A 17,878-nucleotide genomic window follows, 5' to 3' on the forward strand; every position below is an offset into this window, starting at 1 on the left:
TAGCAGCTATGTGTAGGTTGTAGGCGTGTGTGTGTGGGTATGTGTTTGACTGGTGAATTTTACTGTATGTGTTCACCATTACAGCATAGCCCTTTACACACCTTCACAGGTGCCACTGCCATCTTTTAGTAACGTTGTTATAATATGATATGACTCTTTAATGATGGATCTAGATCAGTAATTAAACTGTTTACGCTACAAAAAACTGCCTGTTTCCCGACTCTCATAAGGGGGTTTGCATTTAGGACACCCCCAGTAATAAACGTGAATAGTAACTATAATAACTATATTATTCTTTTTTTCTTTTAAACTAGATTTTTCTCTGTACAAATACATACGTAGATACACACACTGGGCAAACCGATCACTTTTTTTTTTTTTTCAGAATAAATCTATTTAATCTATTTACAATATATCCAATATATTCTGTGGTGCAAAAAGACTTAGTGATGTGCTATATATACTGGCTCAAGTCAGACACCATCTATGCTGAGCAATCAACACAGTGATGAAATACAGAATCATTTCTTAGACATCTTCAGTTTTTTCTCCAGCTAAACATTCGCAGAAATGCATCTCTGCTTGTGAAATGTTCCAGTTATTTAAGGAAAATATAACAGTGAAAACTCTGAGGTATCTACCCTGTGTAGCATCATTTCAAGATTTAATAATAGCGCTTTTTCTGGGCTTTTTTAAGATATACTCTAAATCCAAAAGTAACACGGGTATTCACACTTGGTATTCACAGGAGTAAATGTACATGAGAAGAAAGGCTCTGAGAGCGCCTGTTTTAGCCTTGTTTTGAATGAATTATCGGCCCAAATCCCAGTGGCCCATGAGTAAGCAGCCCGAATACACATGGTGCACACACACTTTGCTCTCTGTGAGGTGCAGATGCAGTATCACATGTTGCAGTGCAGCAGTCTTTCCCGTCACAGCAACAATCCACTGAATAAGAGCAGCAAGAAATGAGACAGTTTTAGCAAAACACACAATGAAGCACAAAAAGATGATTGTCATTGAGAAATTCTTTTAGGTATTTTTTTGGGGTGAGTGGGAACAACTCACCCAAAAAACAATATGTTCATATCCTTGAAACTGGAGGAAACAAACTGTTACTCCAAAACAAGACAGTCAGTTTTTCATGTTTGTTAGAAACATATGTCAGCTGACACTGCACCTCAGCTGACATATGTTTCCCCCTCACATTCCTGCTTTTTTCATAGATCTGATTTGTTTCCAAGAAGATCAAGAATAGGCAACCAAATACCTTACCTTGCAAAAGTATTTATGCCTGAAGTTTTTCCACATCTTTTATAGTACAACCACAAGCGTCAATGTATTTTTTTGGGATTTTACATTGTAGACAAACACAAGTTACTGCATAATAGAGCAGTAAAAGGTTTTCATTTTCATTTTATATTTTATGTTTATATGTAGGAGTTGGTAATTCCACCTCAGTATGAATACAACAATGTCACAGCAGGGGGACAGAAAATATGTGCAGAAAGATGCTCTGGTCAGATAAGACCAAGTTTAAACCTTTTGGCCCGAATATAAAATTATATGTGAAATACTAACAAAAGCATCTCTCCCTAAGAACACTGTCCTCACGACAAAACATAGTATTGGCATCATTGTACTGTGAGGATGCATTTTTGTTTTTTAATCAGGAACAGAGAAGCTGGTCAGTTTATAAGCATTGATGTATCTAAATACAGGAAGAAAAATCTATTAGAAAATGGACACAATAAGACTTGGGAAGAGGTTCATTTGCCATTAAGGACTGACCCTAGCACACAGCCAGAACCATTTGTGTTTGAGAATTGTCTAGTCAAAGTTCAAACCTAAATCCAATTGGGAATCTTCAGCAAGACTTTAAAGCTGATGTACATATATGTGATTCGATTAAGCTTGGACTATTTTATAAAGTAAATTTGGTCAAAAATTCACTTATTGAATGTGCAACGCTGGTGCACATAGTTCAAAGATCTTACAGCTTGGATCGCATCAAAATGAGGTATAGCTACATATTTACCCAGAACGCTACATAGAAATGCAAAAGACATTACATTTCCTTCTGCTTTATAATTCTGCATCACTTTGTAAAATCCCAAGAAAATAGATTAAAATTTGTGTAGCCAAGTTCATTGTGAATAAATTCAAGTGATATTAGTACTTTTTCAAGGCCCTATTAACTTGTATTTTTTTTCAGATTAGGCATCATCATTGAAAGATTTCCTCACATTCACTCCAGTAAAGATCCACACCAATGAAGAGCAATATTAATATCCCGAACAGAAAACAGTCCTTCATTCTTGTCATTTGAGGACAGATTTTCTTTCGCTTGGTTTCTTGATCCGAGCTTGCTGAGACATTTGCCTGATGGCTGACATTTAAAAATGCAAACAAAGCATATTTCTTAAAAACTGGGAAATGTAGACAGGCTACGTCAGTTAATACTGGGTGACATTTTGGAGACAAAAGAAGTAAAAGATGTCTTTCAGAACCACTATTAAAGCTCACATTCAAAACAAATCACACAGTTTTGTCCAAGTTCTATGAGTAGATTCTTGATTTTCTTTTTCCTTCCACATATATAGTATTTCCTCAACATTTTTTGCGTTGACTTGTGCTACACCGACTTTGTGCAAGTGTGAGGATCAACTTTTTTTTTTTTTTTTTTTCATACAATGCTGCGGGAGCCGCTGGAGTTGCGCCGGCGGGTGAGGGGCATGGTGTGGTGGAAGGGCATGGGCGAGTCAGGTGGGCAGAACTGGTGGGGGTGGTTGTAAGGTGGAGGAGGAGGCGGCAGGGGCGGCTGGGGTCCGTCTCCCGCTCTGACTCGGACGGGAGTAGACATGGCAGACTGGATGAGCTGATGGGTCGCCGGGCCTTGGCTGAGAAACGCCTCCATCCGTCCCCGTCCGCTCTGGTCCACAACGATCACCTTGACAATCTGCTGGCACTGGATGAGGGTCTCTGGGCGGAGCTCTCCGGCCTGGACGGGGCTGAGCAGGGTGGGGGGTGCAGCCAGGGCCAGGGGTGCGGACTCAATGCTGGGCTGGCTCAGCTGATAGGTCTGCAGCCTGTTGTGAATTGACACCTAGTTTAGGAACAGTCAGAGAACGCATGAGGAGTTACCAGCCTGAACGCAGCCTCTACGCAGCCCTCTGGTGTGTTAACGCACATGGGCATGCAGGCATGCAGGTGGTAGCATGCAGTGCGAGCGCATGCAAAATCCACACTCTCTCCTGCTGTCCCTAATCTATTTACTAAATCTACATCCATATTTCATTTCTGGACACAATTTATGCAAACACCAGCCTGGGAGGAGAAAACAGGGATAGTGGGCTAAGACGAGATCGTAGGCAGAAATTTTTAGCAGGAACAGTTCGGGTTTTACGTATGTGGGTGTGCCGTAATAGAAAATGAGTGGCAGAATGATAGGCTTAGAGATAAAGGAATATCAGGAGAGGAAAGAGGCGACACCGAGGGCGTGGTGTCTCCCTAACACAATAAGTTACAATTCTAAGGGGCTAAGCGAAAGGCAGGGGAAAGAGGGAAAAATGAGTAAAACAAGGACAGAACTGCAAAAGAAAGAACAGATTAATCTATATGCCTATGTTTAAAGAGATGGTAAAGGAATTTTTTTTTCAAAGAGGTTCTATTAAAAGGCTATATGCAGTTAATATGTTCCCAGTAGTAACTCTCTTGCTATCTTTATTTAGCATAAATCCACTTCTATTTTAAATCCAGTGATTTTGAGGTAGCGCAGCGCTGTAGCTGCAGAGCAGAAGCCTCATATTCAGAGGTCATTAGTCATTGCAATCTGTCTGGGGTTCAGTTCCTAAACCAGGGAACTTTTCTGGATGTTTCCATCCCTTTACTCTGCCTATCTCCATGGCTACAGTGAATAAAGACCATGAAAATCACACAATTCTTTAAAAACACCTTTATGACCGTTCTGTTTGGTGAACTGTCATCATGTTTGCATTAAGCGGGTAATGACACAGTCGCTGACCATTTACCCAAAAAATGGGGTTGGAGGTGATACAACATTATGTAAAACATCCTGAGCATGTAATGTGTGAAGGATCTCATACAGCAGTAAGGCTGTGTAAAAAGTAAAAATAGTGTAGCTCTGTAATTGAACACAATTTTAGGGATTTTTTTTCAATGCCTTGCTTTTCTGCTTGATAAGCTGCTCTGACCAGAAATGCTTTAAATGTTCCGTTCTTAGCACCTGGGTTTCACTGGACACCTCCTCCAACTTCCATTTCCTCTATAAATTATCAGTTTCTCTGTGAATAACTGGCCAATTAATACATTGACAGCAGCTTAAAGTCCATAAAATATCAGTAGAATAACATTTTTGAAATTTAAATTATTAGAAAAAGTTTGAGGTCTCTTTTCGGTCAAGGCACCTGTTAGACTATTCACTAGCTTCGCTCTCCAAGGCCAACTGATCTGGATTTTTATTCAGTTAAATCACCATGAGAGTTATTAACTGTTTATAACCTTTTAATAGAAACACATTTACAAAATCCAGGACTATCACTTTAAAGGAGGAGCTTGTTCCACTGAGACCCAACAACATTAACACATGCACCTTTTGACTTTTACAGTATCAAGCTTATCTAGCTTTGTCGATGGTATTCCAGGAGCCAGTCAACGTTGTGCTGGCTCAAATGGGAAGTCTGGTAGGTTTTAGCTGGGATGTTTGATGGGCTGTTTTGTAAGCAGCGGCTGCTGGTCCACTTATCAGAAACAGAATGAGGCTGTTTGCAGCTCTACTACAGAGCCACCTCTTAGCAGCCTTTGTAGGTTTGTCTGTATAGTAGGGATGTGCTGCAGGCGGTGCTCTTTTAAAGCAAAGCAAAAAGCACTTTCCTTTCAGGATGAGGCACAGTCCCTGTCTAACTGCATATACGCACACAAACACGCGCAACATTCACAGAGCTGAATATGCAGATACTTACCTGAGGGAGACGAGAGTAGCTTAGGCACTCACCTCTACTGTGTTGTTGTTGCCAGTTTTATCATACACATCCTGTTGGCCTGTGGGATGAAAATTTATCTCTGTCAGTCATCTGGCAAATATGTATACTAAAAACCAAGGATATTATATAGGGACCTGACATTTAGTTAATGTATGCCTCATTATGCTGCACAAGCAAAACCAGCACCTGAGGGAGAGCCATGTCCCATGTGTGTGTCCATTTGCCCACCATTGGTGTGTAAACCATGCGATTGGATCCCTTGCTGCCTCTCCAGTTCCCCTACAAGGCGAAACAGGCAAATACTGCTGTCAGCGCCTGATGGCGTGCCATGGTTTTAATCAAATGTCCATGTAATGAGAGCAGTGTGCTTGTGTCCTTACACTGAATGTGAATCTGCTCCATCTCGTTGACCTCTGCGATCGCTTCTCTGAGCTCCTCTGCAAACTTCCTGAGCTCCTCTCCGCTGGGAGAGCAGAAACTAACCAGCTGCTTCTTCTCTGAGGTAAAGGGGCTCATCATGGTAATACCATGAGCATAATCTGAGTAAATACCACAAGAGAGAGGAAAAAGAAGAACTTCAATTATATCCATGGGGTGAGAAAATGTGTGTCCTGTGGACCGTTAAAACTGAATTCAGCTCTGTTGCATTTTTCTAAAAGACTGACGCTAATAAAACACCCTTAAAATAGACTTTCAAATCATAGGTTAAAAAAATACACAGTCGGCTAAAAAAATGCGCTAATGTGTAACGTCAGTTCATTGTCTTGTAATTGTTTGAAAAGCACATGCTAACAATTTTTTTGGGATTCTTTTAAAAATGCAGCATTTTATTTAAGATTGCAACATTTTGTGTGTTGTGTATTCTGCTGCTGCTGAAACTGCCATATTAATCTGATCATAAACTCTTTCTTTGCTCTATTGTAATTTATAAATGTTTTTTACAGCTTCAGACTGGGTGGTTAAACTATTCTTTCATTTTAAATTTAATATTTGAATCAGTTACAGTAAAGCACTTTTACTGAAGGATATTTACCACAATTTGATAGCAATGTGTGCCATTATGTATTGCAATGAACCCTCACAGTCTGAGTGCTGACACTGACCTGAAAGAACAACAGTAAAATGGACAACTTGGCGAGCTCAGCACTTTTTGTGCACAAAGCTAGGGCTTGTAATGGGAATAAATTGCTGCAAAGTAAAGTAGCATCTTACACTCATTGCTGAAGAGGTGAAACTGCATTCCCAGAAGACCCATAGCTTTACAGAAAGTGTATGAAGCTGAGCTTTTCTTCTTGGGACACAGCTTCAGGATCTGCACACACAAAGATAGTAAACTCTCCGTAGTCGCATGCTGGATATCAAACCATATTTCCTATTGTGCACGTGACAGCATGCATGCTCACGCACACCAGTGTATCTTTTTGAAGGTCAATCCTTACCAACAGCAGGTCATTAAAGAGGAACACCTCCCTTTGGAGCGCAGAGAGTTTCTGTTTGTGAGGTTTGTTGGCATCGGGAACCTCAAACAGACGGCAGCAGCACACCAGCCGTCTGTGGGGCACAGCGAGGACCTGAAGGAACAAGGTTAAAGAGACGGAGGGTGGCTAATGTAAAACAGACTGCTGTGAGACAATTCAAACCGAACGAGACACGATTAAACTGAGAAGAAAAGAGGAAAAGTCTGATACTGACTGTCTTCAGGCCCAGGATGGACTGCTCCACACGACTCACATATGTGACATGGTCTTCGTTGGAGCGCAGCTCTCTCTGCTGAATCCTTTCATAAATGCCTGCAACCATCTCTCTGGGGATGTCTGCTCCATCATCCACACCTGAGAGAATTCAAAGGTTCATTCAATGCTGAAGTGGTTGTGATAAAAAAAAAAACAAACACACAACCCACATGAGGTTCTGATACCTTTGCTCTGTAGCACAGAAAGCTTCAAAGCATCAAATCAGAAGCAATAAATATAAATTATAGCCTTTAAAATGTATTTTATATGTTTTGAAACCCTCTAAAGCAATAAATAATTATTCTAACTGGAGCAGAATTTTGTGTACCTCTCAAGTCTGCAGCGTGTCCTTGTTCATTTTGTGTTGCTGCAATGCAGTTGAGTGTTTTTACTGAGGAATCTGATAGCAGTAATCTAAATAGTTTAGTGAAGCCAAGGCTAAACTTTTGCATAACTTTTTCACAACCATAGTCACTAAAAATGGCTTTAGAGGAGAAGAAGCATTTAAAGGAAAAAAACATTAAAAAAAACAAGAAGTCTCGCATTAAAAGAAAAACTCAGTGAAATGCAAATTTTAAACAAATACGTAAAACATAAAATGAAACTGACAAAGTAATCTTTGACCTTAATAGAAAATTTAAGCAAAGCGATTTCTGCATATGCTGTGTTTTCATGTTGTTAGTTCCAGAGCTGAAGGGAATAGAAACTAAACACTGCCTCCTCTTATTTGATTCTGGTCTAACGAACACTAATGAAGAAACAGCAACCTGGTGATATGAGAATCCATCTAGTGATTTAAAAACCATTAACAAGATTTTAATCTATCTCATCTGTCTTTTTACAAACAGGGAGCCAGTGCACTGATTTAAGATCTGGTGGGATATGATCCATTTTCCTGTTGTTTTGTCAGGCTCTTGGCAACAACATATTATATTTGCCCGATTCCTTTTTTATTCACACCTCTGAAGGCACCATTACAATAATATATCCTACAAAAAGTATGCATTGGTTTTTCTATGTCCTGATTAGACATAACATCCTGTATTTTGGAAATACGGTTTACGATGATTAAGTAATAGACTATGTAGATCGCAAAATTAGGTTTGATTTTAGAAGAACAACTGGGTGTCTTGCTTTCTCTGTGGTTTGTAGCCTTATCCAATCTGTCAAACCAAAGTATAAACTTGTGTATCAACAGCAGATGTTTAGATGTTGTTCAGTTTCTTTAGACTCCTAATTGTTAACTGACACGCAGTATTCATGCTCTGCCAAATGAGTAAGTTGCTTTATAATTCATTGATGCATGAACCTTATAGAGTGTATAGACATGAATTTACATTATTTTGTAATTTAAAATTTGCAAAGTTTGCTACGTAGAGTGTATTTCTACTGATCTATAATGTTAGCTTACAAAATATAGATATAATTTTTATTCTTGAGCTATATGATTGCAACTAGTTTTAGCTTTCTTATACTTTGCATGTCATTATGTTGTCTAATGGAGTGGGGAAATTTTAATTAGAATTAAATGTAAACATGACCATACATGTCAAAAACATGCTAGCCTGATCAGCCTTTTAGTAGAAATTTGATCAAGAGGTGATTGAAACTAAGCAAACAGGACTTTAAATAGTTTAACATAAAGAACAATTTCTCTGTAGATCTAGGGAGTTGTTTAAGTAGTTAAATAAATGATACCAAATTGAAATTCATGACACATAACAGACGATGGCACGGTCTGCAGGAATTACTGCGCTGAGTATTGGATTTTTCTATTTGTTTTCTGCTCCTATGTTCTGTGTTGTTATCTTCTATTCTACTTTGTTTAATCTTGCTTTTGTTACTATGATTGCTTTTGTTTTACCTTTCTCCTCTAGTCATTTAATTTAACTGCTGTCCCTCACACACCTGGCTGTTGTTTGCTGATTGCCACTCAGCCATTCTTCATTTGTTTTTAATTATCTCTGTACAAATTGTGGCAAAATTCTTGGGCTCGCTGCCAGATAGTTTTAATTGTTTCTTTCCCTGCCTAATGCCCGACACATTGTGGATTACCCTCTGTTTAAAGTTTCTTTTGATTTTCCTTCAGCAGCACCGTTGGCTTCCCAGTTCCTTTTTGAAACAGAATAAAATTAAACATTATTCCCCATCTTCTGCATCATCATCGTTTTTCATTTTCACCTTAGCAGTCATCTCAGCATTCCTTTTTGGCCGATACGGTAAGTTTTGATTATTCAGACAATGTGGCCGTGAATCACTTTAAAGGGTAACTGGGTGCAACAGTCATATTGGCAGTTAATAATCTGAATGGATTGAAAACAAAATAGTTTAGGTTCCAGAAATTAAAATACTGTGATTCATTTACTCTCGTGGATGAATTGTTTGGCAGTAGGAAACTTGCATAGGCATATTTCATCCATTGCCAAGCGCCTTACACAGTCACCCAGGCTACAACACAAAATATAAGAAAAAAAACATAAGTACATACAGAACAACCAAGCATTTGGCATTGAAACTCACCTATTATACAAACAAACAAATGTGAAAATATCATAAAGCTGGTTGTTCAGAGTGCTGTATCATAACATATTAATAAAGCATTGAGTAGAAGAGAAAGTGTGGGAGTAAAAGGTGCATCAGCAACAAGCCAAACTGCAGCTTTAACAGCTTTAACATCCTCAGTCACTAGGTGTAGACTGAGGCTGGAGTCAGTTCATCAAGAGCAACTACACACAGACCAATCCAACGCCTGAGCTATAAATGTGGCCTTCCTTGTGTCAAGTCAACACTGTCTTACCTGACTAAGGAGAAAAAGAACTGAACTATTTCTCAGTGGTCCAAACTCCTCTTTTCAGATGAAAAAAAAGCATTCTATTTCATTTGGAAATAGGGAAAGAGCGGAGAGGCGCAGAAGTCAGAGATGCTTGAAGTCCAGACTGAAGTTTCACAATCAGTGATGGTTTGCGGTGCCATATCATCTGTTGGTGTTGGACCACTGTGTTTTCTGAAGTCTACAGTCAACACAGTCACCAACCACAACATTTTTTATTACTTCATGCTTTCATTCTGCAAACCGCTTTATAGAGATGCTACTTTCCAACAAGACTTGGCATCTGCCCACACTGCCAAGGTTACGAAAAGCTATTTTAATGACCATGCTGTTACTGTGCTTGATTGCTGCCAATTTGCTGACAAGAGGAAGACGAGAGACTCCAAACCCAATAATGCCACACCATGTTGAGGCAATAATTCATGCAAAAGAAGGCCCAACCAAGTACTGCGTGTATAGACATTAACACTTTTACGAAGCCTGACTTGGCTGTTTAAAATACACTTTTTATTGATCTTATGTAATTCCCCAATTTTCTGAGACGTTGCATTTTGAATTTTCATTATCTGCAAGTCTTAACCATCACAATTACAAGAACTAAATACTTAAAAGATTTCACTCTATGCGTAATGAATCTTAATATATCAGTTTCAATTTCTGAAATATTGTAATTTTGGAGCTGCACTTCTGTATATATGATTGTGAGGACAGGGAATTATCAACATCAATTTCAAACTTGTGCAAGCAATTTACACAAGTTTGAAGATGTTTTTTTCCTTACCTGTTTCTAACTGTATAATAAGATATAAAATGAATTATAATCAATTAAGTATAATTAATGTGTATGATTTTTTTTAGATTGTAGGACAAAAGTTGTTCCAGCTGCCGATGCATGTATCTGTTCACCTGTGGATAGACAGCATTAGAAGTTTCAGCTAATTCAACAAAGGTGATAAGATGTTTCTGGAAAACCAAGGATCACTATCATTAAATCTGACACTGAGCGAGACTTAATTAACTGCGCCGATTCCAGAGCAGAGTCAAGGATATCAGAAATCTCATCCTGCAAAGCTGATGTTTTTCTGACGATAGCAAGCAGAGGCAGGCATCCACAGCCTCTTTGAGTAATTTATTTCAGTTCAAGAGGCCGTCACTCAGAAAACCGATAGTAAGGTTGATATGAGGCAGCTTGTTGTAAAGCTTTGACTTGCCCTGCCCTCTCCTCTTCTCTTCACTCTTCATCTTCCTCATCATTCTTCCTGGCATTTCATCCCAATTAATCTCCTCCACATTAACAGTCAAGTGTTTCAGTATTTATATCCAATCTAAAAAAAGATCTCTGCTCATAAAACCACCTGTCATGAAGTGTGAAACTTGCATGCTCCTCATTATACCATCTCTGTTCACAAGATCCTATATAGCACAGCATCAATCTCACAAGTGTGCACCAAAACACACACAAACAGATGCAGCACAATAAAATCGAACACTGACCTCTCAGATTGCGTATGAAATCATCGAGCCCCATTTTGCGATGCGGCTTGATGTTGGGAGAATACATGTCGGTGTTGAGGAGGACCACAGCGAAGGCCAGGATGAAGATGGTGTCTGGGTTGTGAAACTGCTGCACCACATCAGGGTTACACATACAGTACCGCTGACTGAGGAGACAAAGGACAGGGGAATAAAGTGTATATGACTTTATTACAGCATTGTCTTAATATTTTTTGTTTTATCGCAATTATAGGTGGAGAAAGTAAGGTCCATTTAGGTATGATTCACATAAATCTGACTGATGATTAAATCATAAATCTAAAGGGTATTGGTGATAGTCCAAGGAAACATGAGAAGGTGCAGAGGTAAACTATGATGCAAAAAATGTAGACATATTTTGCATTCTGTAAATATTAAACTTTTTTTGCTTCATCTACCTGCATCACACTGTCCTAAACTAAAAAATAACTTCGATGTTGGACTTTCTCACATAATTATTTGATGACAATAATTATATGCTCCCACAACACTTCTGTAGGAACTTTTACACATTTTAACAGTGTATCAGACAGCATGATGTACAGTCAGCATACGTTGTCAAATGGCTGTACGCACAGCACAAACTGACAGCTGTATAGCATACAATAGGATTTTAATGTGCTGTATCAGGCCAGGATTTAATCATTCTACACAGCCTACAGATCTGCAACATGCAAGCTTTGATTGGTAAAATATAAGATATGTGTGTGAGGAATAGAATCTCAAGTGTTTCAAATCACATGCCAGCAGAGTTCAGCCTCATCATTAATTAAACAATATGAAGTCAAAATGAAGAAGTCTGAAAAAAAAGGTATGTATCGAGAACCATAGAAGGTGGGAACTCTCTTTTTATTGTGATTATAAACTGATGAAAAGTAACCAAGCTTGAATTAACAAGTAGCTATTTTAAAATATTGGACTGACATCCAACCAACAAACCTGAACCTTTTCACTGTGCAAGTATGTTTTCTATAAAACATTTAAACTTCCACTTTGCGTAGTTTTACATCAAAACATTCTAGGCTTTTAATTATTCAGAGAATCTTAACTCAGAAAAAGTGGGTAGCATTTTCTCTCTGAAAAAGAATATAAGTAGCAATGTGGTTAAAATTAAATGTAGTGTTGTTGCTGGGATGGTGTGACATCCCACACGCGTCTCCCATTTATCAAGAAACACCAGAAAAACAATAACTTGTGTAGAACAACAGACCTGCAATGAGTCATGCATTCCTCGAGATTTGTTTTATCTTTCATTAGGATTCATCAAGTTATCAGTTATGCTGCACACTCCATTAGAAGTGATAAACTCAACTTTAGGACACATTGAAAGAGCACTCTGTTCTCCACGTATGTTCACTGACTGACTGTAGCTTCTGCTCACATGGAAGGAGCAGCTATGAGGGAGCCTGACAGGACGGAGGAGGCTTTTGACAGTGCAGAAGAGTTCTGCCCCAGGTCAGATAATACTGTTTGGAGACACTGAGGCTGCATTTGGACTTTCTTTACCCCACTGCTGCCCACAAGCTTCACAAACTCTCGTTTCCACCTCTCCATCCCCCCAATAGCTTTCTCTCCTTACTGTCACAATAACTTACACAGTGGGCCATCTCAGTAGTGGGAGGCTTTTATCTTTATAGGCAGACAGGATGCAGACATAGAGAAAGCCCCTCTGCTCCAAAGAACTATGTACTTGTCAAAGAATGTGCAACTAAAAGCCTGCATCTGAGACCTCTGTAACCACAAAACAATTTCCCACATCCTATACTAGATCTAAGGCCAGGGAACGTATAGGATATCAATCAAACAGCCTTGCTCCCCCTTTATTTTAAGGTAGCTGCTTCCAGGCTCAAACATCCCTGGCAGTTATGAGAAGCGTGCATGCAGAGCCGCAAACAAAACTCCTGATGTGCCAAGTTGATGCAATTCTGCAGCAATTTTGAAGAAGCGTGCAGTATGCAAAAAGACATGTGCACAGACGTGGAGGAGCATTTGCGAGAACAAACTGTGAGAGAAAAAATGAAGTGGTAAATTCCGTCTGTGCATGGATTCGTGTTTCATTCACACAGTTCTAAATCTTATGTAACCAGTTTATTTAAACTCAGGCTCCTGATCTCTTAGCTTCATATCTGCACATGAAAGTTGCATGCCAGCTGGCACAAATACCACTTTTTATTAAAAAAAAAACCACTCCCAACAAGAGCACAACAACCCTCAAACAGATGACATAACAACGGTTATGTAACCGACGTTGGATTGGATGTCTGGCTTTCCTGATTAAAAAACACAACTCTATTTCTGACCTGAACTCACAACTCCCATCTGCAGCTTGGGGAGTGTGGTTTTACATCGCTGATGGCTTTGTAATTTGCGCCAAGAGGCTCAGGGCACATGATTGAGTGCAATGTGATTAACTGATGACCGCAGTGGGTGTTCTGATTGGCCATCAAATGGGAATCGGAGATAATTTATTTCAGTCCTAGGAGGAAGAATTCAGTTTAGAGAGTAGATACAAGTGGTTAGTGCATTCTGACTACAGCAGAGTAAAAGTACGACACCAACAATTAATTGGTTCTTCCATCAAGTTTTAGTTCAAACTAACTCCTCTGCGACAAATTGTTGCCCCTACAGTCCCAATCAAAGTGTTGTTTTTTTTTAAATACCAATCTTCTAATTAATCTAGTTTTTAGACATTGGAAAATATTAGCATTAAGTTCACTGCAAGGACAGTGCCTTGCAACTTTTCCTACAGCTTGTCACATTAATATTATTAATATTATAAACTCTAGCCTATATATATATATATAAACAGCATATAAACAGCTTTGGTTGCAATTACAGCTCCAAAATTGTAATCTTCAAAATTGTAATTCTTAGTCATCTAGGTATCTCACATCTAAAGATGGATTTCTTTGTCCATTCTTCTTTGCAACCTAGATCAAGCTTGAGACAGATTTGATGAAGAGCATATGTGGCAAAACGTAAAAAAGAGTTTTTAAGTTTTGCCACATATACTTCATTAATTTTATCCTTGGATCTCTGCAGCTTCTTCAGAGTTGCCATGGACCTCATGGCTGCTTTATTCAGCAAGGCCAAGCAGCCAGATTAAGTGGAAGGCCATGTCTTAGTAAGATGTATATGAAGAAAGAATTGCACTTGAGTGAATGCTACTTATAAACTAGGCAACGATGTAAGCTAGTTGATTGAATTAAATTTTATTTAGGTCTATCAAGGGGACTCAATGAAGAACTAAAACATACCTTTTTATATTTGTAGAAAGTTTTGCAAATTAAACATCTAATTCCTTACTACTGTGTATTTGTCTATCACATGGAACCTTTGTAAAAAAAAAAAAAAAGAAAACAAACAAACAAAGAGACAACACTATGCTAATACTGTACCATGCTAAAAACCAATCAATAAGCTTTCGATAGTACTGTAAGCTAAAGCAAAAAGACACTTAGGAGGCACAGAACAACCCAAAACAAAAGATTCAGTTCACCACAAATAATGCTGTACACACAAGCATGCCTGATCCCCACATAGAGTGGGAGACCTCGCTCAAACCCATATATAGGAAAAGCAAATCTGTGGTCACAAAACGGCACTAAGCTACAAATCACTCTTTGCCAGAGAATGGGAAACCAAGCCTGGTGAACACTAACAGCTTATTTTTTAGTTTGTTAAAACCCAAAATAAACTAATTTTAGTGGATCAGCTGAGTTTGAGCTTGTTATGCACAATGCAGACTGAAACGAGGTGGTGGGCGTGCGCTGATTAGTGAGGGCTCTAGCAGAGAGGAAAGCAGAGATGACATTTAGAGATGGTTCTATAAATTCACACAGATACTGAACAAACAAGATGAGTCCCAAAAATAATTTTCCAACAATTAATTGCAAAAAAAATGTATTGTAATTTTCTAGTTTTCCAAGCAAACTAGAAAAATCCTGCATAAATTTTCCAAATAAAATGTGTGAAAAAGGGAATAACAAAAAAAAAACTCCAATACTTTTTCACAATATTGCCCTTAGAGCCAATAGCGTCAATTCATAGATTAAAAAAAAAAAAGCAATAGACTTAAAGGTAATGAATGCTATGTCAGCCTATCCTACCTCCACCTCAATTGTCAAGCAGTCATAATTGACTTGAAAACACGAAAAGGTTAAGTGGAATGCTAAAATTGTGTAGGTTATCTATGATGCTGGAAGCAAATAGATATCTGTAAAACTAATTATATTTACCAGCTGCTCCATTTGTTGTTTATATTATTTTAGAGCTGGTTGTACAAACTAAGCTGGTAACTTAATAAAAAATCATTATGCAAAAAATCATGCTAGTACTCTCATTACATGACTGTACATGCTGATAAACATAAAAAGCACATGGCATTAGACTCTTAAAAGTTGGAATATGTGATAGTAAAAAGTTCAATCAGCAAAAAAACTGGAAACACAAACATAGCACAGAAGTGATACAGACAGGTGTAGGCAGTCTACTAAAGGGCAGGGCAGCTGTGATGGTGATCATATGCCTCTGTCATGTAGAAAGACATCTTAGTTACTGAGTTCAAAGGAGCAATGACTCAAGTCATGTCACGCTGTTGACATATTCCTGAGGGAAAACAGCAGCACATCAGCAGAGACACATTAAATTTTCTCAGCAAAGCTAAGCTATTACTCTGTAAGAGAAAACAACAACCAGCTTTCTATTGCATTTTCAGTCCCGAGGATAGTCTTTGGATATCGCAGGAACGCTTCAAGGACAGTTGAAGCCAGGGGATGTAGCGCCAATTGCAGCTTCTGCTTATCTGTTTTTCCCTCAAATTATTTGCTGGCTAAAAGGTATGCAGACATAAAAAAAAAAAATCTTTCCACCCAGGGGTTTGTTAAAGGTAAAACTGGACGGTCCAGAGGAAGAAAAAAAAGGGAGGACGATATGGTGTAGGTCTCTGATGTTCATGTCTGAATCACCTTTGTTGATTTTGTTGTTTTTTTCGGCACTGCAGGGCCAGAGTCAAAAGTGTACGAAAAAAAGCAAAGAGCCAAACTGAGAAAAAACAGCCCACTTGCTCTATAATATCTTGCTAATGTATTGACACCCTGTTAACTTTTCACCTCAAACTTCCATTTAGTTAATTGAGATTCTTTCTGATTCTGTGTGATGCAAATGATTGGATGGAACATTTAGTAGGATTTTTTCCAAGTGCCATTTATGCAAATACTCCCATTAATATTTTTGGTCTGTATGACTGACATTCACTACCATTGTAGTAGTACATTTAGTGCCCATTAAGCTTAACTCATAAAAAAGGTTGAGCACATTCTGCAACAATTTTGTAATTGCATGTTTTCCTGATATAAAGCAGCCTAATATAAATCTAGCTGTTCAGAGAAGGATTTATAGGTTTAATAGAGAACAAAAGTAAACAAACAGCATCATAAAAATCCTAATAATACAGCCAGAGCTAAACTGGAATGGTTTGGGTCAAAACATGTTCATGTCTTAGAATGGCTCAGTAAAGACCTACAGCTTAAACGGCAACAAAAGATGCTCCATTCAGGCGAAGAACAATACAAATGCTATACAAATATTGACTAGTTTGTGTTGGTCTATAAATATAAAATCCCAAAAAGTGATATCTGCAAGACAGCATGATACAACGTTTATAAACATGCAGTATTTAAAAGAATCTGCTTAAAATGAGGATTTGGACAGGAGGTGTGTTCCAGGAGAGAAAGTTGATAAAACAGAGCATCTATTTTTGTCCTGATGGAACACACACACACTGATTGCCTGCAGTGCAGGTCTCTGTTGTGATTGGCTTACAATCAGAAAACACTGCCGCGTTTAGTCAAAGGTTACAGGCAATCATTGTAATTTGCTAATGATACGTTGCTTTGGTGTCATCAGAGCTTGCCGTAATGAGACTGCAGAACTAGTTAAGTACTTTGTAAGTCTAAGCAGTTGGCCTATTAGTTTGTCACTCTGGATACTCAAGGCACCCTCAAGGCTGCACGCAATATTGCAAAATATGCGAGCTGTGTTACATGTCGCTGCTTTCTTGTTCTGCATATGCTGCTGCAGGCACAAAGTTGACTCATTATGTGGAGTCAGAGAGCCATCAAAAAGTCCCTCTCAGTCACGTGTTGAACTTTGCATCAATTTAAAAAAGCACAACCTGTTTGTACGAGAGCCCCGACTGCGACAGCGACTGACAGCTCTTACCTGAAGGCTTCGATGAGTCTCTCCACCTTCTGTGCTTCTCCTTGAACTCGAACGTGAGCCTGGAACTTTCTCAGAGCTTCGTCAAGTTCCATCCCTGAGAAATCCATCTCATCTACCACACAGCTATCGAGAGGAAAGCAGAAGGAGGCTGGGTTTAGTTGTTGTCAGTCAAAGAAGTGTTTTGAATTCACAGCAAACTGTGTGTCAGAGCTGATTCTAAGTCTCTCTCTTTAGAGTCATATTTCAATTACAGATCTTCTGACCTGGAAGATGCACATGTCAACACACACAAATATAATGCAGAGGAAAGTTTCAGGTGACAGCTGGAGATAAGTAAAAGGAAGAAAAATAAAGAAATCCAAAAGGAGAGGGGGCAAAAGGGGAGGCACATGAAAGGCTGAAGGCAGGCTACGGCAATAACAGAAATACATAAGAGAGACTCCAAGTGTACATTAGTGAGCTTCTGCACATCACATATGTCTGTTTGACTCAGTGAACAAAAAGTGAGGCTGAGTACTTATGAGTGTGTTCGATGCAGTGACCTATTTCTGCAATCT

The 17,878-nt window shown here is 38.8% G+C and overlaps 1 protein-coding gene across 2 annotated transcripts in view; it reads right to left on the reverse strand.

Annotated features, from left to right (window-relative positions):
* Positions 1-1,329: 1,329 nt before the first annotated feature.
* iqsec3b (IQ motif and Sec7 domain ArfGEF 3b) overlaps positions 1,330-17,878 on the reverse strand; it is a 39,435-nt gene continuing 22,886 nt past the window's right edge. The window contains exons 7-15 of one of the 2 annotated variants that reach the window (XM_032546702.1): positions 17,322-17,444; positions 11,061-11,227; positions 6,696-6,835; positions 6,443-6,574; positions 6,216-6,315; positions 5,384-5,542; positions 5,190-5,282; positions 5,015-5,061; positions 1,330-3,106 (exon numbers count right to left, since the gene is read on the reverse strand). In XM_032546702.1, the coding sequence (XP_032402593.1) occupies positions 2,687-3,106; positions 5,015-5,061; positions 5,190-5,282; positions 5,384-5,542; positions 6,216-6,315; positions 6,443-6,574; positions 6,696-6,835; positions 11,061-11,227; positions 17,322-17,444 (1,381 nt within the window). In that variant the 3' untranslated portion in view covers positions 1,330-2,686. The remainder of the gene's footprint in view (positions 3,107-5,014; positions 5,062-5,189; positions 5,283-5,383; positions 5,543-6,215; positions 6,316-6,442; positions 6,575-6,695; positions 6,836-11,060; positions 11,228-17,321; positions 17,445-17,878) is intronic. The other variant, XM_032546706.1, reaches the window with a different exon arrangement.

Source organism: Xiphophorus hellerii, chromosome 2 (assembly GCF_003331165.1).
Source record: "Xiphophorus hellerii strain 12219 chromosome 2, Xiphophorus_hellerii-4.1, whole genome shotgun sequence".
Lineage (NCBI taxonomy): Eukaryota > Metazoa > Chordata > Actinopteri > Cyprinodontiformes > Poeciliidae > Xiphophorus > Xiphophorus hellerii.